The 22,782-nt window shown below is 39.7% G+C and overlaps 1 protein-coding gene across 1 annotated transcript in view; it reads right to left on the bottom strand.

The window, feature by feature from the left end:
- FER1L5 (fer-1 like family member 5) overlaps positions 1–3,169 on the bottom strand; it is a 63,502-nt gene extending 60,333 nt beyond the window's left edge. The window contains exon 1 of the mRNA XM_027852158.1: positions 2,830–3,169. Coding sequence (XP_027707959.1) covers positions 2,830–3,022 — 193 coding nt within the window. The 5' untranslated portion in view covers positions 3,023–3,169. The remainder of the gene's footprint in view (positions 1–2,829) is intronic.
- Between the last annotated feature and the right edge of the window lie 19,613 nt (positions 3,170–22,782).

Below are 22,782 nucleotides of genomic sequence, written 5' to 3' on the forward strand. Positions count from 1 at the left end.
TGAAGCAATTAGAGCCAGGAAAACAATATACATAAGAACTACAGCAATATACACAACAATAGCAACAACAAAAAAAATTGAAACTGAATGTTATGAATGTTGCCAATCTCTCCTTTTCCTAGTCTATCTGCCATACCACTGCCAAAAAATATTCCTAAATCACAAGTCTGAGTATATTACTACCCTGTTCAAAGCTTCAATGCTTCTCCATTGTCTCCAGGATAAAACACAAACTCCTCAGCTTGGCATTTAAACCTTTCAAAGTCTTACTCTCATCTAACTTTCTGCGCTTGGCCCCAAAGAAGAGAAATGAGAAATCACCTGCCCCTCCCAATTCCTTGGCAGAGGTGAGGGTCAACATGTGTAGAGCACCACCTATAATATCAGACTTTTTCAATGGGTTAATTGGTTTTGCTGATTTTTTTTCTCTTCTTTATTCTTTGTTCTTAGGATGACTCTTTGGGAAGACTAAGGGAGTGATACAGGGGTAACTGTAGGTGATATAAAAACAAAAGATATAAATTTAAAAATTTTTTTAAAACTTACACAGGTAATATAATAGAGGTGGTAAAGGCTTAACCCAGGATAGTAGCTGTGTGAATAGACCAAAGGGGATGGATACAATAACAGTTTTGGAGATAGAATTGATAAAACTTAGCAACTGATTAGCTATAAGGAATGAGGTAGACAGAAAAGCCCAGGATGATTATAAGAGCTAGAACTTGGGTAATTGGGACTGAGAGGGTGGTGGTTGCTTTTAAAAAAAAAAAAAAAGGAAATTTGGAGGTCTGTGGATTTAGGAGAAAATGACAAATGACAAATCCTTGGGATACAAATGCAAAAGCAAGATAGTTCTTGCCCTCAAGGACCTCACATTCTAATGGGGGACCTAACTAACACATATGGGAATTCGGGCCATGGAGGGACACTGTGGTCTAGAAAGTTAAAGTGGTGATTAATGGGGGCATAGAGGAGTATATCCACATACCACTCAGAAACAATAACATGACTAAGGTTCATGGTACCAAACTGGAAAGATGAGGTAAGGGAGGGGATAGGGAATGAGCTAGGCAGCAGTCTAGTCCGTAAGATTGTTGATGAGGAGGCTGTGGAGGAGTGAAGTGAAGCATGGCTGGGACTTTCCTGAAATAGTATTATGGGAGAGACAGAAGTTCCTCCAGGAAATGGTCTCCTATGAGGCAGTTGGTGAAAAGATTGTAGAGGAAGTATCTGCAAAGAATAGTAATGAAACAATAGGGCAGTCTATTGACATGCCTTTTCCAGAGGCAAGGAAAGTTTTATTATTATTATTATTATTTATTATTATTATTTTATTGCAGTTCTTTGAACAAGAGGTACACATGAGATAGAGGAAATACATGTACAGCAGATGGGCAGAAAATGTCAAGTATAAAGATGAGGATGCATGGTCCCAGGGCATTCAGACCTGAGTTCCTTAGTTCCTCCCAAGTGGAGTTTCTGGAGATCTGGTTTGGAGGATGAAGTAGCAGGTAGAAAATGATTAGGGTGAAGATAAGGACACCTGATTGTGGGGATTTCTGAATTGGGAGGCTTAGCTCCCCTCTAAGCATAGGCCCTAGAAGTCCAGTTTAGAAGAAATGAGAAGATAATATCTGCTCTGGACATGTTGGATTTGAAATGCTGAAGGGACTCCCAAGTGCTATCTAGTAGGCAGTTGGAGATGGAAGCCTAGAGTTTGGAAGAGAGGTGAAGGGTGAATATATACACACAGATATAATTTATATTACAATTATATAATTAAATCAATGGGAGATGGAAATCACAGTGATAGGACCAATATCTATCAGAGTTAATGCTCTCCTCCTGTTAAACACGGGTTAGGCTAGTTTTTCCTAGAAGTTGGTGTAGCAGAATGAAGAGAGGAGTGTGTCCTACATGGACAGCAAGGCACCGTGTGTAGCAGGACCTGTCATTATGTAGCTCAAAGGGAGGCAGAATAGACATTTGTAGCCTCTTCTCCCCCCTACCCTTCTCCGAGGCAGATTTGGGTAGCTAGGTGGCACAGTGAATGGAGCATGGGGCTTGGAATCAAGAAGACTCATCTTCACAAGTTCAAATCTGGCCTCAGACACTTACTAGCTGGGTGATCCTAGGCAAGTCACTTAACTCTGTTTGCCTCAGTTTCCTCAACTGTTAAATGATCCAGAGAAGAAAAGGGTAAACCACTCCAAGTTATCTCTGCCAAGAAAACCCCAAATGAGGTCACAAAGAGTTGGACAAACCTAAATCCAGAATCAACAACAAAAGAGGAGTCTTCCTGACTCTAGGCTGGGCAATCTATCCACTTTACCACTTAAATGCCCTATTGTTGATTACAAAAACACATTTTACTTAGTGAGTAGAATGCAGAGTTAAAGAGATCTTTTAACAAGGCATCCATCATGCATCTGTTAAGATAGAAGGAGATTCCTTGACAGATATAATCCCAGAGAGAACATTGTTCACAGAAGCTCTATCGATATTAAGGGAAACATAAAATAATTATTCTGAGAAGGGATCCAGAGGATTCTCCAAACTGTTAAATGGCTCCATGACACAGAAAAGTTTAAGAATGCCTAGTTTTCATGTTGTAGCTCCTCCCTCCTCACCTCCTCTCCCCTGACACTAAGCTCTTGGAGGATAGGGACTATTTGCCATTTGGTCTTTGTATTCAAAGGCTAGGCACTTAAATGCTTTTTGGATTGGACTGAAATGTAGGAAATCAATAAGTAGCTGTTGAACGAATGAATGAATACTGCTTTGAACTCTTGTCCCCTTCCCTTTCTTTTCTAGGATCCTGGCTCTTACCTCTAAAGTATACCGTCACACAAAAACTGGGTGGGGGAGTCTGAGGGGGCTGGACTTTGGCTGACCGCACAATGAGCTGCAGCATTTTTCTCTGACTTCTATAGAGCCACAGGTCACTTGTTTGCACCCTTCCGGGTCCCAAGTCTTGAGTGGCCCTAGGTTGTATTGTTGCTAGGCAACAAAGTGATGTCATAAAGTTTGGAGAATCTTAGTTCTGGAGTCACTTAGGAAGCAGTTCTAATGGGAGGAAGGAGGTAACTGAGTCAGGATGATGGGAAATCCTTTTTAAAATGATGGTAGTCTTTCTGTAGAAATAATATAGTGAGTATACTATAGAGCCAGGCTGGTTGCTTCTGTTCCTTTGAGTTCTAGGACATCCTGAGAAGTTTGGGGGTGTCTCTTTTCTGTAATAATCTTAAGTCCCGATTGGCTGTGTTCCTTCCATTGTTAGGTGCCAGTGACTAGCACTACAGTTTCATTTAACTGATTAACATAAATTAACTTTTACAAAGTTATAATAAGAACAGAAGTACAAACATTGTTCCTAAACACTTCTGGGATACATTCTTAGAGCTGCCCCTACATTGGTTCTACCAAGTTCACGTTCAGATGCAGTATGAGTCCTTGTCTCAGCCACCTCGGAGCTGAATCCCCAAAGTCGCTCGCCTTGCTCCTCTGGGCATTGATTCTGAACTGGTGGCAAACGAGGCACTCTGGAATGCTAGTCACTGGGACACTCTCTTGATTTTTTGAAACTCACAACATCAGAGGATGCAGTCCCTTCACCTAGAATGAAAAAAAAAGCAAATTGTAAGGTAGGCAAGGAACTCAGGCCTGTATTCACAAGACCACATGAGCACCTTAATGGGGAGGGCCCAAATCCCCTCCACTTGCGGCATTGTCTCTCCAGATGCTGCTAGTGGAGTCCAAAAGATGCACCAAGAATATGGTTAAAGAGAAGATGGCCATAGAGACTAAGTTGATTTATCAGTAGATATGTGGTCAAATGATATGAACAGCTATTTCTCAAAAGAATAGCAAATTATTAATAACCAAAAGAATGCTCAAAGTTCTTAGTCATAAGAGATAGACAATCAAAACAACCCTAAGATTTGACCTCATACCCAGCAAATTGACAAAGATAACAAGAGATGATAATAGTGTTGAAAGGGTCGTGGGAAGGTAAGCATTGTTGGCAGAATTGTGAATCAATACAACTCTTTTGGAAAGCAATATGGAATTAGGCAAATAAAGTGACTAAAATGTCTATACCCTTTGACCCAGAGATTCCAGTAGCAGGATTATACCCCAAGGAAATTATTGATAAGAAGAAAATCTCCAAATACGCCAAAATTTGTATAGCAGCACTTTTTAATGATACTTCTGTAAAGGCTATTTGCTATATAGTGTGGCTATTCCAAAAAAAAAAACCAGAAACAAAGTAGCTTCTCATTGATTGGGAAATGACTAAACAAGTTGTGGTACATGAATGTAGTAAAATATTACTGTGCGGTAAAAAAATTATGAATATAATGAATACAGAGATCCATAGAAGGATCTACAGGATCCTATGCAGAGTGAAGTAAGCAGAGCCAAGAAAACAGGGTACATCCTGACTACAACCACAGAAATATAAAGAACTGCAAAAGGACCAAATGTGAATGTTACAAAATTACAGAGAACAGGCATGGCTCCAAAAAGCTCCCACCCCCACTCCTTTGAAAAGGTGGAAATCCACAGGTATAGAATGTGGTAAACATTTTCACACTTTTTCAATGTATTGTTCAGTTTTTCTGATTTCTTTCCATCTTTTTTTTTCTTTAGAAATATTTATTATATGAGATGACTAGGGGCAAGGAAGGAAGATACTAGAAGAAATTTTTGTGATGTAAAAACAAAAGATACCAGTAAAAATTATTTTTAAAATAAATTTAAAATAAATAATTATTTTAAAATAAAGAAAAAAGTGAATGTTGTAAAATTACAAAGAACAAGCATGACTACAAAGAAAAGAGATGAGAGGACACTCTCACCTCAACCTCAGCATCTGTGTATACATCCCTAGAAAGTATACTGCCAAGGTAAGTGAATGCACAGTATTCAAAATTTCTCCATTTGCTGTAAGCAATGGTTCCACATATGGATGATGCAGTGCTGACTGGTGGAGAATCTGTGTTTTCTTGATGTTGTTAGGCCAAAATTGGCACAAGCAGCAGAGAATCGATCCATACTTTGTTGCATCTCAGCTTCAGAGGCTGCATTGAGTGCACCATCATCTGCAAACAGAAAATCATGCACTAACACTCCCTCCACTTTGGTTTTGGCTTGTAGTCTTTTCAAGTTGAAGAATGTACCATCAGTGCAGTAGCTGACCTTGATGCCCTGTTCATCGTCATTGAAAGCATGACAACATGGCTAAAAATATCATGCTAAAAAGCATGGGAGCAAGCATACAGCCTTGTTTCACTCCATTGGTGACTGGGAAAGCACAAGAGCATAGTCCACTATCCAGAACCCGGGCAAGCATGCCATCATGAAATTGATGTACAATGCTGACGGACTTCTCTGGGCAACCAAATTTTGACATAATTTTCCATAAGCCCTCATGATTGACAATATCAAAGACCTTGGTCAGAAGTAAATGACATAAAGTTATATACCCCAGCCCTTCATTAGAACAGGTCTACTTCTCATTGTAATAGTCATTCTCTCTCATTAACTGTTAACCAATCAGAGTTGATTGCCACCCTCAGGAATACCCACTTTTCCAAGAGCGTATAAACTGTGAGCCCACTTCCCCAAGATTTTTCTTTGGCATTTGAGAGTGCCACTGACCCCTTAATAAAATTATTAATAAAATGATTAATAACCCAGAAATTATCTCTTGAACTTTTTAAACATAGTGGCAATGGGGGAAAAAGAGTGTTTTTGATTAATTACCCAGAAATTATCTCTCAAACTTTTTAAACATAGTGGCAATGGGGGAAAAGCAGTGTTCCAACTTCCTTACCTCAACCAGTAAGCTTAGGAAAATGAGTGAAGGTGCAGCCAGTACTAGAAAGGGTGACCAGGGAGGCTGTGTTATGGGTGGAGGGGAGCTAGCTTTCAGTAATAGCTAGTAAATGGAAGGAGTGGGAGAGGAAAAGATTAAGGATGAAGGGAAGTTTGTTGTCTTTGGAATAGGCATTCCAGAGGGCTCAGTGGAAGGGAGAGATGGTATTTGGATACAACTTTGGAGTGGGAAACTTGAGGGGGATGGGAATGAGGAATCAGGTGTGGGAGGATGGGAAATGGGTTTGGAAGATGCTCTACAGAGGTTCAAAATCACTTGGATGTGGGTATGACCAGGGATGAGAATGTTTATCATTGAGTGGAGCATGCCACTCTTCCCAAAGTTGCAGGTTGGAGTGAGGTTGGAGATCAGGCTGAAGGCAAGTGCAGCATGAGATGGGAGAGACATAGTTGGATGGTCAGATGGGAGACCCTGCTTCACTGCTCTTCCTCCCTCTGAAGAGTAGAGATTAGGTAGGAAAAAGGAGGTGGAGGGTGAACTTGTTTTTGTTGTTTAGTTGGTTTTTGGTTGTGTCTAACTCTTTATGACTTCTTTTGGGGTTTTCTTGGCAAAGAGACTGGAATGGTTTGCCATTTCCTGCTCCAATTCATTTTACAGATGAGGAAACTGAGGCAAACCAGGTTAAGTGACTCATCTAGGGTCACACAAGTGTCTGAGGCCAAATCCAAACTCAGGAAGAGGAGTCTCCCTGACTTCACAGTTCAGCACTCTATCCACTACGCCACTTAACTGCCCTTGAGTGAACCTGTATAGCAAAAGAAGTCCCATTCCCCATCAAAATTACATTGTTTTTGACTAATATGAAAATATGTTTAATAGGAATGTATATGTAGAGCCTATATGAGATTGTATGTTGTCTTGGGGAGGGAGGAGGAGAAAATTTAAAACTCAAAAGCTTATGGAAATGATCGTTGAAAACTAAAAATAAATAAGTTAATTTAAAAAATTACATTGTTTTTATTTATTTGTGGATATGTTGTATCTTCCCAGTAGAATGTTGACTTCTTGAGAACATAAATTGTCTTTGCATCCTCAGAAGCCCGTAGCACTCTTGCTCAGCCCCCTTTGCTGGTTAACTATCCATCAGTATCAAGCAAGCCCTTTAAATGGGTTTACCCCTCAACATTCTATCCTCAAAAACTCAACAAGATGTCTTGAGATATCTTTTCTTCGTTCTCTGGAATGAGAATATGAACTAAATTTCTGTATTCTCAATCGCAACATGTCCCAAACAGAAGTCTACCCAAACCTAACCCTCTTCTGAAGTTCTCTATTATTGCTGAAGAAGGATGTTAACTGGTTCTGCTTCTGGGAGCCAAGATGACTGAATAAGAAGCAAATAGTTCTCGCCCTCTCTTATCGACCTCTGAAAGCTCAGAAAATATTGACCTGGGAAAAACCCTGAGCCACAAAAAGACAGGCCTCTGTAGTCTTGTAGCCCAGGAAGCTTGGGGGATTAATGGGAAAGGCCCCTGTTGCTCTGGGGGAGGAGAAACAGTACAGCATGGGAGGCATACCAGCAAGCCCGTGGCAAGCCCCACCTTAGCATACCAGGAGAGATCCCGAGATCCAGGTTGGTAGAGCAGGCAAGTGCCAACACCAGGACGCTCCCCCCTCCCTGAAAGCCTCAATACAGGCAGGGGAACCAGTAGACACCAGCTCAGAAAACCACTACAGGCAACAGCATTCTCCAGCAGCCAAATCACCTGCCTCAACACAACTCTGGGAAGCACAACTCTAGGAGTCAAAACTCCAGGCTGACAGATATCCACCAGCAGTAAAACATCCCTATGCAAGGCCTGGGTGAGCAGGAAAAGAAGCTTGGATAAGGCTTTGCTTCAGCAGGAGAGCTCAAATTTTTTTTCAAGTCAGGTAACAGGCAAACACCATGCTCAAAAATCAGAAACAGACAATGACCATAGATTCTTATTATGCAGAAAGGGAAGATCAAGGCACAAATTCAGAAGAGGGCAACATTGTCAATATACCCACATCTGAAATCTCTCAAGCCCAAAAAGCCTTCTTGGAAGGTCTCAAGAAGGATTTTAAAAGTCAGATAAGAGGTAGAAAAAAAAATTGGAAACGAAATGAGAGGTATGCAAGAGAAATTTAATAGCTTGGAATAGGAAGGACAAAAATTAACTATAGAAAACAAGCCCTTAAAAAGTAGACTTGGCCAAATGGAAAAGGAGGCACAAAAACTCACTGAAGAGAAGAACTCCTTAAAAAGTAAAATGGGCAAAATGGAAAAGGAGGTACAAAATCCAATAGAAGAAAAAAACTTAAAAATTAGAATGGGGCAAGTGGAAGCTAATGCCTCTGTAAGAGAGCAAGAATCAGTCAAACAGAAACAAAAGAATGAAAAAATTGGAGACAATGTAAAATACCTCATTAGTAAAACAATTGACCTGCACAATAGATCCAGGAGAGACAATTTAAAAGTTATTGGCCTACCTGAAAATCATGATTAAAAAAAGAGCCTGCACATTATCTTTCAGGAAATCATAAAGGAAAACTGCCCTGAGGTCATAGAACCAGAGGGTAAAATAGCCATAGAAAGAATCCACCGATCGCCTCCTGAAAGAATTAAAAATGCCAAGGAATATAGTAGCCAAATTCCAAAATTACCAGATCAAGGAGAAAATACTGCAAGCAGCCAGAAAGAAACAATTTAAATATCATGGAACCACAGTCAGGATTATGCAGGACCTTGCAGTTTCTATATTAAAAGATTGGAGGGCTTGGAATACAATATTCTGCAAGGCAAAGGAGCTTTGATTACAACCAAGGATTAACTACCCAGGAAAACTGAGCATAATCTTTCAGGGGAGGATATGGATATTCAATGAAATAGGGGACTTCCAAACCTTCCTGATGAAAAGAGAAGAGCTCTACAGGAAATTTGACCTTCAAATACAAGACTCAAGAGAGGTATAAAAAGGTAAACAGGAAAGAAAACAACAACAACATGTTATTAATCAGGGCAAACTGTTTACATCCCTACAAGGGAAGATGACACATGTAACTCTTGAGAACTGTGATGTTATTATGACATTTAAAAGGGGCATACTTAGACAGTAGCCATGGGTATAAGTGGACTTTGATGTGATGGTAAAAAATCTAATTAAGTGGTGAAAAGGGATTGCACCGGGAGAAGAGGAAAGGAGGAGCAGACCAGGGTAAATTACATCACATGAAAAGGCACAAAAACCTAATACAGTAGAGGGAAAGAAGGGAGAGAGATGACCATTGTTTGAACCTTACTCTCATCAGATTTGGTTCAAAGAGGGAATAATATAATCAGTTAGGTATAGAAATGTAACTTACCCTATAGGAAGTTGGAGGGGAAAGGGAAAAGAAAAGGAAAGGGATGAATAGAAGGGAGGGAAGAAGTAGAAAGGGTAAAAGGGGGAAAAAGGGAGGGGGCTAATAGAAGGGAGAGCAGACTGAGGAAGGCAGTGGTCAAAAGCAAAACTCTACTGAGGAGGAGAAGGAAAAAAGGAGAGAGAAAAGCATAAATAGTGGGGGAAATAGGATGGAGAAAAAGACACATAGTAATCATAACTGTGAATGTGAATAGGATAAAGTGTCCCATAAAACGGAAATGGATAGCAGAGTGGATTAAGATCCATAATCCTACAATATGTTGTTTACAAGAAACACATTTGAAGCAGAGGGATACACAAAGAGTAAAGGTAAAAGGCTGGAGCAGAATATATTATGCATTATGAAGTAAAAAAAAAAAAAAAGCAGGGGTAGCAATCCTGATCTCAGACAAAGCAAAAGCAAAAATAGATCTAATTAAAAGAGATAAGGAAGAAAACTACATCCTGCTAAAAGGTACCATAGACAATGAAGTAATATAATTACTAAACATATATGCACCAAGTGATATAGCATTCAAATTCTTAAAGGAGAAGTTAAGGGAGACACAGGAAGAAATAGACAGCAAAACTACACTAGTGGGGAACCTCAACCTCCCCCTCTTAGAATTAGATAAATCTAACCACAAAATAAACAAGAAAGAAGTTACAGAGATGAATAGAATTTCAGAAAAGTGAAATATGGTTGACCTTTGGAAACAACTGAATGGGGAGAAAAAGGAAAATACCTTTTTTTCAGCAATACATGGCACCTACACAAAAATTGACCATGTACTAGGGCATAAAAACCTCACAATCCAGTGCAGAAAGGCAGAAATATTAAATGCATCCTTTTCAGATCATGATACAATAAAAATTACATGTAATAAAGGGCCATGGAAAGACAGACTAATAATTAATTGGAAACGAAATAATCTAATCCTAAAGAATGAGTAGGTCAAACAACAAATTATAGAAAATCAATAACTTCATCCAAGAGAATGACAATAATGACACAACATACCAAAACTTATGGGATGCAGTGAAAGTGGTCCTTAGGGGAAGCTTTATATCTCTAAATGCTTACATGAATAAAATAGACAAAGAAGAGATCAATGAATTGGGCATGCAACTAAAAAAACTAGAAAAATAAAACAAATTAAAAATCCCCAATTAAATATCGAATTAGAAATTCTGAAAACCAAAGGAGAAATTAAGAAAATTGAAATTAAGAAAACTATTAAACTAATAAAACTAAGAGCTGGTTTTATGAAAAAAAAATTCAATAAAATAGATAAACCTTTGATTAATTTTATTTAAAAAAAGAAAAAAGAAAACCAAATTACCAGCATCAAAATTGAAAAGGGTGAATTCACCACCAATGAAGAGGAAATCAAAACAATAATTAGGAGCTATTTTGCCCAACTGTATGCCAATAAATTTGACAATCTTAGTAAAATGGATGAATATTTACAAAAACATAAATTGCCCAGATTAACAGAAGAGGAAATAAAATACTTAAACCCATTTCAGAAAAAGAAATTGAACAAGCCATCAATAAACTGTGAGGGACTGTCTGATGTTGGCAGCTACCAGGTTGGGCGCTGTGGCAAGAGTAGGGTAAGATCTGGGTATTTTGGAAGTTGAGGCAGGGGCTGTGGTAGGCAGAGTCGTGGTGAACTGGGATGGGCTGGTTACGGAGAAGCCCTGAGGCAATGGGCAGTGCTTTGTGAGATAAGCTGGGTACAAGGAAGTAGCCGGAGCTTGAGCTCCTAAGGCAAGGGGCGGTGCCACGTGGGAGTGGGACGGCAGAGGACTGAGTTCCCTTTGCTTAGTCCCCTCCCTATATGCAACGTCATCCCCAGACGCCTCTTGTGACCTTCCTGACTTCCTGTGTCCCTTTGTGCAGCACTGACCCCAGACCCCTCCTGAGTCTGACTTCCTAGGTCACGTACCCTGTCTATGCGCTAATCCCAGACCCCTCCTTCCTATATCCGGTCCTAGCCTCCTACGTCACTCCCTCCCCCTTGGTGTGCTAAACTCAGACAGCCCCTTCCGGTATCTGACCCTGCAATCATTGGCTAGTAAGCGGGCTGGGGAGGAGGGGCGAGGTAGGTTTTTAGGAACAAGCGTGGTCAGATCACGCGCGCTCTCTCCTGGCTCCTGCCCTGTTGCTCTGGCCTTGCTGCTTGGGCTTGCTATGATGGCTTGCTGTGATGGCCTCTGAATAAAGCTCTGGTGTTGGCGCCTCCCGATGGCTCGTCTCTGTGTGTTTATCCGGCTGAGGACCGAAGACTCGGGAGTGAGTATGACTCTGGTAGTGTGCTCTTTATAGAAGGAGTGGGTACCGGTGTACGGCTGGCAGAAGGTCGGCGTGTGGCCAGTATAATAAACTCCCTAAGAAAAAATCTCCAGGGCCAGATGGATTTACAAGTGAATTATACGGGCCGCACGCCGGCCTTCTGCCAGTCGTGCGCCAGTACCCACTTCTCTTAAAAGAAGAGCACTGCCAGAGTCTTACCCATGCCTGGGTCCTCGGTCCTCAGCCAGATCACCACACAGAGACAAGCCATCGGAAGGCACCAACACCAGAGTTTTATTCAGAGGCCAACACAGCAAACCATCATAGCAAGCCCAAGCAGCAAGGCCAGAGCAACAGGCAGGAGCCAGGGGAGCGCGCACGTGTGTGTTCTGACAACGCTTGTTCCTAAGTACCTACTTAGCCCCTCCTCCCCAGCCCGCTACTAGCCAATGATTGTAGGGTCAGATACCGGAAGGGGCTGTCTGAGTTTAGCACACCAAGGGGGAGGGAGTGACGTAGGAGGCCAGGATTGGATACAGGAAGGAGGCATCTGGGATTGACGCATAGACAAGAGTACGTGACCTAGGAAGTCAGACTCAGGAGGGGACTGGGTCAGTGCTGCACAAGGTCAGGAAGGTCACAAGAGGCATCTGGGGATGATGTTGCATATAGGGAGGGGACTAAGCAGAGGGAGCTCAGTCCTCTGCCATCCCACTCCCACGTGGCACCGCCCCTTGCCTCAGGAGTTCAGGCTCGGCTACTTCCTTGCACCCAGCTTATCTCATAGCATTGCCCAATTGCCTCATGGCTTCTCCGAATCCAGCTCATCCCAGTACACACGACTCTGCCTACCACAGTCCCTGCCTCGACTTCCAAAATACCCAGATCTTACCTTACCCATGCCACAGCACCCAACTGGCAGCTGCCAACATCAGACAGTCCCTCACAGTGAATTCTATCAAACATTTAAAGAACAACTTATTCCAATACTATATAAACTATTTGGGAAAATAGATGAAGAAGGAGTCCTATCAAATTCTTTTTATGATATAAATATGGTGCTGATACCTAAACTGGGAAGAGTTAAAACAGAGAAGGAAAATTATAAACCAATCTCCCTAATGAATATAGATGCAAAAATTTTAAATAAATATTAACAAAGAGATTACAACAACTTATCTCGAGGATAATATACTATGACCAGGTAGGATTTATACCAGGAATGCAGGGCTGGTTCAATATTAAGAAAACTACCAGCATAATTGACCACATCAACAACAAAATTAACAAAAATCATATGATTATCTCAACAGATGTAGAAAAATCATTTAACAAAATATAACACCCATTCCTATAAAAATATTAGAAAGCATAGGAATAAATGGAGTCTTCCTTAAAATGATAGCATCTATAAAAAACCATCAGCAAGCATTATATGTAATGGGGATAAGCTAAAAGCATTTTCAATATGATTGCGGGTGGGGGCAGCTAGGTGGCACAGTGGATAGAGCACCAGCCCTGAAGTCAGGAGGACCTGAGTTCAAATCTGGCCTCAGACCAAACACTTGACACTTACTAGCTGTGTAACCCTGGGCAAGTCACTTAACCCCAATTGCCTAAAAAAAAAACAAGAACAAAAAAAACCACACACAATATGATTGGGGGTGAAACAAGGATATCCATTATCACCCCTGTTATTCAATATTGTGCTAGAAATGTTAGTTGTAGCAATCAGAGAAGAAAAGGAAATTGAAGGAATTAGAATAGACAGAGAAGAAACAAAGCTATCACTTTTTGCAGATGATATGATGGTACACTTAGAGAATCCTAGAGAATCAAGTAAAAAATTACTTGAAATAATAAACAAATTTAGCAAAGTTGCAGGATATAAAATAAACCCACATAAATCATAGGCGTTTCTGTGTTACTCACAAAGCCCAACAACAAGAGATAGAAAGAGAAATTCCATTTAAAATTACTGTAGACATTATAAAATTTATTCAGGAGGCTACCTACTGAAACAAACCCAGGAACTATATGAACACAATTACAAAACACTTTTCACACAAATAAAATCAGATCTAAATAATTGGAAAAACATCAGTTGCTCATGGGTAGGCCGAGCTAATATAATAAAAATGACAATTCTACCTAAGCTAATTTACTTATTCAGTGCCATACCAATCAAACTATCAAAAAATTATTTGATAGAGCTAGAAAAAAATAACAAGATTCATTTGGAATAACAAAAGGTCCAGAATATCAAGGGAACTAATGAAAAAAAAAATGCAGGGGAAGGTGGTCTAGTCATTCCAGATCTAAAATTGTCTTATAAAGCATCAATCATCAAAACTACTTAGTACTGGCTAAGAAATAGAGTGGTGGATCAGTGGAATAGGTTAGGTATGCAAGACACAATAGTCAATGACTACAGTAATCTACTATTTGATAAACCCAAAGACCTCAGCTTCTGGGATAAGAGCTCACTATTTAACAAAAATTGCTGGGAAAACTGGAAAAGAGTATGGCAGAAACTGGACATAAACCAACATTTTACACCCTTCCATACAACATCTTACAATTTAAATATAAAGACTGATGCTATATGCAAACTAGGAGAGCAAGGAATAATTTACCTGTCAGATTTATGGAGAACAGAAGAATTTATGACCAAACAAGAGATAGAAAATATTATGAAATGCAAAATGGATAATTTTGATTACATTAAATTAAAAAGTTTTTGCACAAAGTGAATGCATCCAAGATTAGGAGGGAAGCAGAAAATTGGGAAAGAATTTTTACAACCAGTGTTTCTGATAAAGGCCTCATTTCTAAAATATATAGAGAACTGAGTCACATTTATAAGGATGCAAGTCATTCCCCAATTGACAAATGGTCAAAGGATATGAACAGGCAGTTTTCAGAGGAAGAAATTAAAGCTATCTATAGTCATATGAAAAAATGTTCTAAGTCACTATTGATTAGAGAAATGCAAATCAAAACGACTCTGAGGTACCACATTACACCTATCAGATTGACTAACATGACAAGACAGGACAATGAGAAATGCTGGAGAAGATGTGGGAAATTTGGAACACTAATGCATTGTTGGTGGAGTTGTAAACTGATCCAACCATTCTGGAGAGCAATTTGGAACTATGCCCAAAGGGCTATAAAAATGTGCACACCCTTTGACCCAGCAATAGCACTTCTAGGGTTGTATCCCAAAGAGATCATACAAATGGGAAAAGTACCCACATGTACAAAAATATTTATAGCAGCTCTTTTTGTGGTAGCAAAGAATTGGAAATTGAAAGGATGCCCATCAATTAGGGAATGGCTGAACAAGTTGTGGTATATGAATGTAATGGAATACTATTGTGCTGTAAGAAATGATGAGCAGGCAGACTTCAGAAAAACCTGGAAAGACTTATATGAACTGATGCAGAGTGGAATAAGCAGAACCAGGAGAATATTGTACACAGTAACAGCCACACTCAGTGATGACTGACTTTGATAGACTTGGCTCTTCTCAGCAATGCAAGGATCTAAGACAACTCCAAAAGACTCACGATGGAAAAAGCTATTCACATCCAGAGAAAGAACTATGGAGTCTGAATGCAGATGGAAGCATACTATTTGCTCTTCTTTTCCTTTGTTGTTTTATTTTATTGCTTCATTCTTGTGGTTCCTCCCATTAAGTCTAATTGTTCTTTACATCATGATTAATGGGAAAATATGCTTACTATGAATGTATAAGTAAAGTGTATATTAGATTGCATGCCATCTGTGAGGTGGGGAGGAGAGGAAGGGAGAGAAAATTTGAAACTCAAAATCTTATGGAAGTGAATGTTGAAAACTAAACAGAAATAAATTAATTATTAAAAAAAAAAAGGATGCTAACCATATTCCTAGTTAACTCAGGTTTGAAATCTTGGTCTCACAATCCCTCACCCCACATATCCAATCTGAAATTATGTCAATGTTATGTCTATAACATCTCTCCCATCTATTCCATTCTCCCTACTCAACTGGGTCACCATTCTACTTCAGGCCCTTATAACCTCTCACTTATACTATTTCAATAGTCTCCTAATTGATCTCCCAGGTCTCAGTGTCTTCTTTCTAATATACCCTCCACTTAGTTGCCAAAGAGATATTCAGAAAGCAGAAGTCTATGTCATTCCCCCACTTAAAAAGTTTCGATAGCTTCCTATTTTTTTTTTTTTTTGGTGAGGTAATTGGGGTTAAGTGTTTTGCCCAGAACCACACACAGCTAGTGAGTGTTATGTGTTTGAGTCTGGATTTGAATCCAGGTCATCCTGACTCCAGGGCCTGTGCTCTACCTACTGGGCCATCTAGGTGCCCTCCAATTTCTTTTACAGTAATATTAGGACACTTCTCTGATTTAAAGGGGCAGCTTGGTGGCAAAGCAGATAGAGCACTGGGCCTAGCATCAGGAAGACTCTTCTTCCTGAGTTCAAATCTGGCCTTAGACACTTACCAGCTGTGTCACTTAAATCTGTTTGCCTCAGTTTCCTCATCTGTAAAATGAGTTGGAGAAGGAAATAGCAAACCACTCCAGTATCTTTGCCAAGAAAACCTCAAATGTGGTCACAAAGAGCTGTATAGGAATCAACAACAACTGATTTCAAAGTATTTGGTTTCACTGAATAGAAAACCTCATTTGTACTTAATCACATTCCAAGGAAAGAAAGTACTGCATTGAAATCTTTTTGTTTTTTAATCAAAGGCCTAACCAGTTTCTAAAGAGAGAGCCCTGATCAGCTCAGGGAGAAACCCAGATTCTTCTACATTGATGCATTCCTTTGATTAATCCAATTAAGAACAGACCATTCACCAGATTGAATGGTTTTAGGAAAAGATTCTACTGGATGTCCTAACATTTGAAATTGTTTTGTTAAGTAAATTAAAAACCCTAACCTAAATGTATTTTAAAATTAAATAAAACATTTATTAAGAGCTCAAGATGAGCCAGACACTGACCTAAGTGCTGGGAATACAAATATAAGCAAAAAGAAAGCCAGAAAAACAAAAAGAAAAACTTTGTACTCTTTTAAAAATCTTTCTATAAAATTTTGTCTTTGTTTCTTAACACTATAAATCGTAAATGGAAATGATTTGTTGTAGAGAGAATTCCAAAAAATTAGGGTGAAGGTCTGTCCTTTGGTTTCCTCTGAGCAAACATGCTTGGATAAACAATAAATTTGTCTCTGACAGACTGTATGCCAAATGAGTACAGTATTAAGTTTTTCTTCCAGCTTATTATCTATCTCTGGGATCAACTATATTCCTTTTTTTGCTCTTTAAAGCTCTTCACAATTTGGTTCTACCTACTTTTCCAACTCTGTTATACATAAGTCCATTTTTCTCACTCTATTGTGGAAACAAATGGGCTTTCCTGTTTTTTCTCATGTACCTGAGATTCTAAGCCATGGTCTCTCTGGTGTCTCTGCCTTTGCCATGCCCATGTTTGGAATATACTTTATCTTTGCCTCTTAGAATCCCTATCTTCCTTAAAAACTTAGCTCACCTTCAATGGGAAGCCTTTCCTGATTCCCCCAGTTGCTAATGTTCTCACCAAAAATTACCTTTTACTTATTCTGTATATATTTTCAATCCACCAATAGTCAATAAACTATTATTAACCACCTACCATGTGGTATGCATTGTACTAAGTGTTGGGGATATAAATACAAAAAAGGGCAGCTCCTACGCTAAAGAAGCTTACAGTCTAATACTGGAAGACAATAAAGGGATGGTGGTGGGGAACAACTCAGGAGAGGGCAGGGTATGGTGGAGAAATCAATCAGTGAAGTCCCAAAGTAGTGCTGTGTCAATCAACAAACATTCAAGCATTTATTAAGCCCTTCCTTAGAGCCAAGCCTTGTGCTAAGTGCTGGGGATTGTAAAAGTGAACATTGATTTTAATTCTATTTTTAAGACTTAGTCAAGCTGGCATAGGTTTTAATGCTTTCCCAAGTCTTGTAAGTCTAAACCCTCTATCTTTGTAACTTCACCCTTCACCCACATCCCGGAGAAACTTGACTAAAGATTAAGCTTTCTTCTTGTAATTACCTCATTATTTCATAAAATTTTTCTTTGACTTCATCAGGGTTCGTCATGGTGGGAGCATAGGCACTGGAGATGGTGGTGTGATGTTTTCCTGCAGTGGCAATGGCATTGTCATGAGCCTATTGTTTGCTGGGCATACAAGCTTCTTGAGGAGATTAGTTTTCATTGCAAGTCCTATACCAGCTTCACAGGTTTCCAGTTCACCTCGGCACTCCAGAAAAATGTGTATATCCAACTTTGACTTCAGTAGGCTGGCCTTCATTTGCCAGCCTTATTTCACTCAGGGCTACCATTTTGATGTACCTACTGAGTTCTTTGTCAGTAAGACCTGTTTGAAATAGCACTTCTAGGAGCTGTATCTCAAAGAGATCATACAAATGGGAAAAGGACCCACATGTACAAAACTATTTATAGCAGCTCTTTCTGTGGTGGCAAAGAATTGGAAATTGAGGGAATGCCCATTAATTGGGTAATGGCTAGACAAGTTGTGGTATATGAATGTAATGGAATACTATTGTGCTATAAGAAATGATGAGCAGGCAGACTTCAGAAAAACCTGGAAAGACTTGTATGGACTGATGCTGAGTGAAGTGAGCAGAATCAGGAGAACGTTGTATACAGTAACAGCCATGCTGTGCAATGACTAACATTGATAGACTTAGCCCTTCTCAGCAATGCAAGGATCTAAGACATCTCCAAAGGTCTCATGATGGAAAATGCTATCCACATCCAAAGAAAGAACTATGGAATCTGAGTGCAGATTGAAGCATACTATTTGCCACTTTTTCCTTCTGTTTTGTTTTCTCTTTCTTGTGAGTCCTCCTATTGGTTTCAATTCTTCCTTAGAACATCACTAATGTGAAAATATGTTTAATAGGAATGAATATGTATAGTCTATATCAGATTTTGAGCTGTCTTGGGGAGGGAGATGGGGAGGGAGGGTGAGAAAAATTTAAAACTCAAAAGCTTATGGAAGTGATTGTTAATAAATTAATAAAAAAAATCAAGAAGCTAAAAAAAATAAGAGCTGTTCATCTTTCAAGTCTATTGGATTTTGTGTTGTCTATAAAGTGTGCTTACTGCACCATCCATATGTGGAACCATCAGTTACAGCAAATGGAGAAGTTTTGAATATTGTGGTAATGTTGGCAACATACTTTCCAGGGATATACATATTGAGGTCAACACACACATTGCCAGAGCTAGTTCAGTGTTGGGGAGGCTCCAAAGGAAAAGTGTGGGAGAGAAGAGGTATTAGATTGACTACTAAACTGAAGGTCTATAGAGCTGTCCTGCTGACCTCACTATTGTATGCCTGTCAAACCTGGACTGTATACTAGTGCCATGCCAGGAAAGTGAATCGCTTCCATTTGAATTGTCTTAGGAAGATTCTGAAGATCACCTGGCAGGATAAGATACCAGACACTGAGGTCCTTTCTCAAACCAACCTGCTAAGCATTCAAACTCTACTGCAGAGAGCACAACTCTGGTGGACTGGCCACATTTTTCAAATGCCAAATGTATACCTGCCAAAAAGACTCTTTTATGGAGAGCTCCCACAGGGCAAGTGCTTACATAGCGGTCAGTAAACACAGTACAAGGACACTCTCAAGGTTTCTCTTAAGAACTTTGGAACTGATTGTGTGACATGGGAAACACTGTCACAGGACTATCCAGCACGGACTGCCCTCGTCAGAAAAGGTGCTGTGCTCTATGAGCAAAGCAGAATTGAAGTAGCTCAAAAGAAATGCGAGATGCACAAATGTAAAGAAACCACCCCAAATGTTCCCACGGACTACCTGTGCCCGACTTGTGATAGAGCATTCTAAGCTTGTATTGGTCTGATCAGCCACAGTTGGATATACTATAACTTGACTCTAACAAAGCGATGTCATTGTGGTCCTCTTCAGAATGAAGGACAACAACCACCCAGCCTCCACTCAGGACTTCATTCTATTGTGAATTGAATCTCCACCCCTCTATCGTTTGCCTTTGTAACCTCACCCAGTTGTAGACTTGCACCTGAACCCAAATGGCTCCAGAGGAGAGAGGCTGGTGACTTTGCACAGCTCTCCCGCACTTAAATACAATTCACTTGCAAGTCACCTTCCTGAAGTCATGGTTCCCTTCAAGAAACAAACAACTTCATCCACTACCCGCTTAACTCAAATTCAAATGGATTCAATCAAATCTGTGACAGACTACAACCCAGTTTGTAAACTAATCCTATCGGCTAAGGATTAACTTCTATCACCCAAAGAGGAAGTAATGGGGAAAAGCTAAGGTTTCTCTTAACCCGCCTCTTCATTTAGACGTCTACCAATCGGGACTGTCTCACCTTTGCCAGGGGAGGTCCAAAGGATGTACTGTCAGGTCAATCATCATTTTCTCAGGGCTCTTGAACTTAGGGCCAGACTGTCCCCATCTGGGTTTGAAGGGGGATCGTGATGGTTTGACTTGCCTGGCCAGTTCTGCCGCCTCCTGTCTTTCCCTCAGGGGGCCTAGTTGCTTCAACAACAAAATAGCAATAGCCTTTGCCCTTAATATGCTTACGTTAAAAAAACGACAAAACTTATATTAAAAAAACTTTATTTTATTGATTTATTTTGATTTATCAACAATCACTTCCACAGGCTTTTGAGTTTTAAATTTTTCTCTCTCTCCCTCTCCCCCCACAGACAATCTGATATAGGCTTTACATATACATTCCTATTAAACATATTTTCACATTAGTGATGTTGTAAGGAAGAATTAGAACCAATAGGAGGAACCATCAGAAAGAGGAAACAAAACAGAAGAAAAAAATAGCAAATAGTATGCTTGGATCTGCATTCAAACTCCATAGTTCTTTCTTTGGATGTGTATAGCATTTTCCACCATGAGACCTTTGGAGATGTCTTAGATCCTTGCTGAGAAGAGCTGAGTCTACCAATGTTAGTCATCTCACAACGTGGCTGTTACTGCGTACAATGTTCTCCCGGTTCTGCTCACTTTTACTCAGCATATGTCCGCATAAAAAAACTTTATTTTAAAAATTATAATGTGACTTTCCAGATCTAAGTTATTTATCCATTTGGAGATTATTTTGTTAGATGACATGAGTGTTGTCTGAACCCAATTTCTGCCAGACTGTTTTGTAGTCTTCCCAGTTTTTGTTCAATATAAATGATTTTCTTTGTAATCCTATGTATTTTACTTTATATATTTAAAAACATTCTGAGAAGGGGTCCATAGGCTTCACCAGACCTCTAAAGGTCCATGACATAAACGAACTCCTGATTTAGAAGCTCACAAAGAGGAGAGAATACATATACATATATAAGCATATACCAGGCACAAAGTAGACAGGAGTCAACTTAGGTGGGAAGGCACTCATAGTTGGTAGGTCTGGGAAATGTCTCCTGTAGAAGGAAAGTGGCCTTTCACTGTATTTTTAGAGGAAACCAGAGATTCCTGGGACTTGTCAGGAGAACCTGATAGTCAGAAAGACCAAGAGGGATGAAGAATTTCTATAGCTTAGATTTCTCTCTCTTTTTTTTTAAAACAAGTCAATGATTTTTTTTATTTCTAAAAATATATTCATCATTTATATATTTTTAACATTCATTTTTAAGATTTTGAGTTCTGAATTCTCTCTCTCCCTACAGTCTCTTCCCCACCCTGTTGAGAAGGCAAGTGATAATAGAGGCAGCTAAGTGGTATGGTGGTTAGAGTGCCAAGTTTGGAGTCAAGAAGACTTGAATTAAATTCTAACCTCAGACACTTACTCACTGAAAAGGCAAGTGATAGTATATCAGTTATACACATGAAATCATGCAAAACATATTTCATATTAACTATGAGTTAGAGTTCAACATATTTACATGCACAACTTATAGAGCTTGTCTATCAGTCTATTTTTAGGACAAAGGGTAGAAACTGATGACAAAGTAGGTCTAGAGGGGAACAAGAAAAGCAGAGAAGACTGGGCAACTTTTAGGAAACTGCAAAGTTTCCTTAGTGACCCCCAAGGTTCCCAGGAAACCAAAGGTCCATCATTTTAATAGCAACATTTCACAAGTGTTGTTAAGGCAGCTAGGTTGCAGTAGTTAGAGTGCTGGACCTGGAATCAATAAGACTTCCCTTCCTGAGTTCAAATCTGGCCTCAGATACTTACTAGCTGTGTGACCCTGGACTAGTCAATTAACTCCTTTTGCCTCAGTTCCTCATCTGTAAAAATGTGCCGGAGAAGGAAATGGCAAACCACTCTAGTATCTTTGCCAAGAAAATCTCTAATGGGGTCACCAAGGGTCGGACATGACTGAAAAATGACTGAATAACAATTGGTAGTGAAATATGGAATACCTTGGTTTCAAAAGAAATAAAAATGAGTCTTAAACAATTGGCAACAAAGAAGATCTGGGCACATATGAATGAGCTGCAAATGCATAACGGACAAAGAACTCAGAAGAACAGGAGTAGGAGAAGCTATTAAGGAATTGTAGGATAGGAAGAAAAGATAGTCTCTTGATGGGGGAAGAGTGAAGGGTGACTGGTAGAGAACCAGAGTACTTCACTAAGTACCCTGCTGAAGTTGGCAGACATTGAGGAAGGTCACCAGCACACTGAGTGGGTCCTCTGTGGAGAACTGTTGGAAGGATGTAGGCACTAGTTTTATAGGATTGGGCATCCATGGATGGATGGCTAATTGCTTTGAAGGGAACTTCCAAATCAATGAAATCATAGATCTGTTTGAGCATCTGAGTATATATGTACATGTTTTCTCTCCTAGCAGAATATCAGTTCCTTGAGGACTTGTCTTGTTCTTGAGGACATAGACCCTCACTTTTGTCTTTCTATCCTCATTGTCTAGCATGGTGCCTGGCACATAATAGGCATTTAATAGATGCTTGATGGTTAATTGACAGATCCCCTCTGCTGGTAGTACGGCCCCTCCTCCCAACCTGCCAATCATCTTGTATCTATACCAGTACATGTCTTACTTGGTCAGATTATAAACTTCCTGCAGGCAGGGACAGTTCCACTTTCATCTTTGTCTCCCCAGTGCCTAGGTCAGTGCTGGGCACATAGCAGGTCCTTAATTAATGCTTGTTGATTTATATGTCTGTTGATATGTACCA

The sequence above is a fragment of the Vombatus ursinus genome, unplaced genomic scaffold (assembly GCF_900497805.2).
Source record: "Vombatus ursinus unplaced genomic scaffold, bare-nosed wombat genome assembly UNPS02000580.1, whole genome shotgun sequence".
NCBI classification, from domain to species: Eukaryota; Metazoa; Chordata; class Mammalia; order Diprotodontia; family Vombatidae; genus Vombatus; species Vombatus ursinus.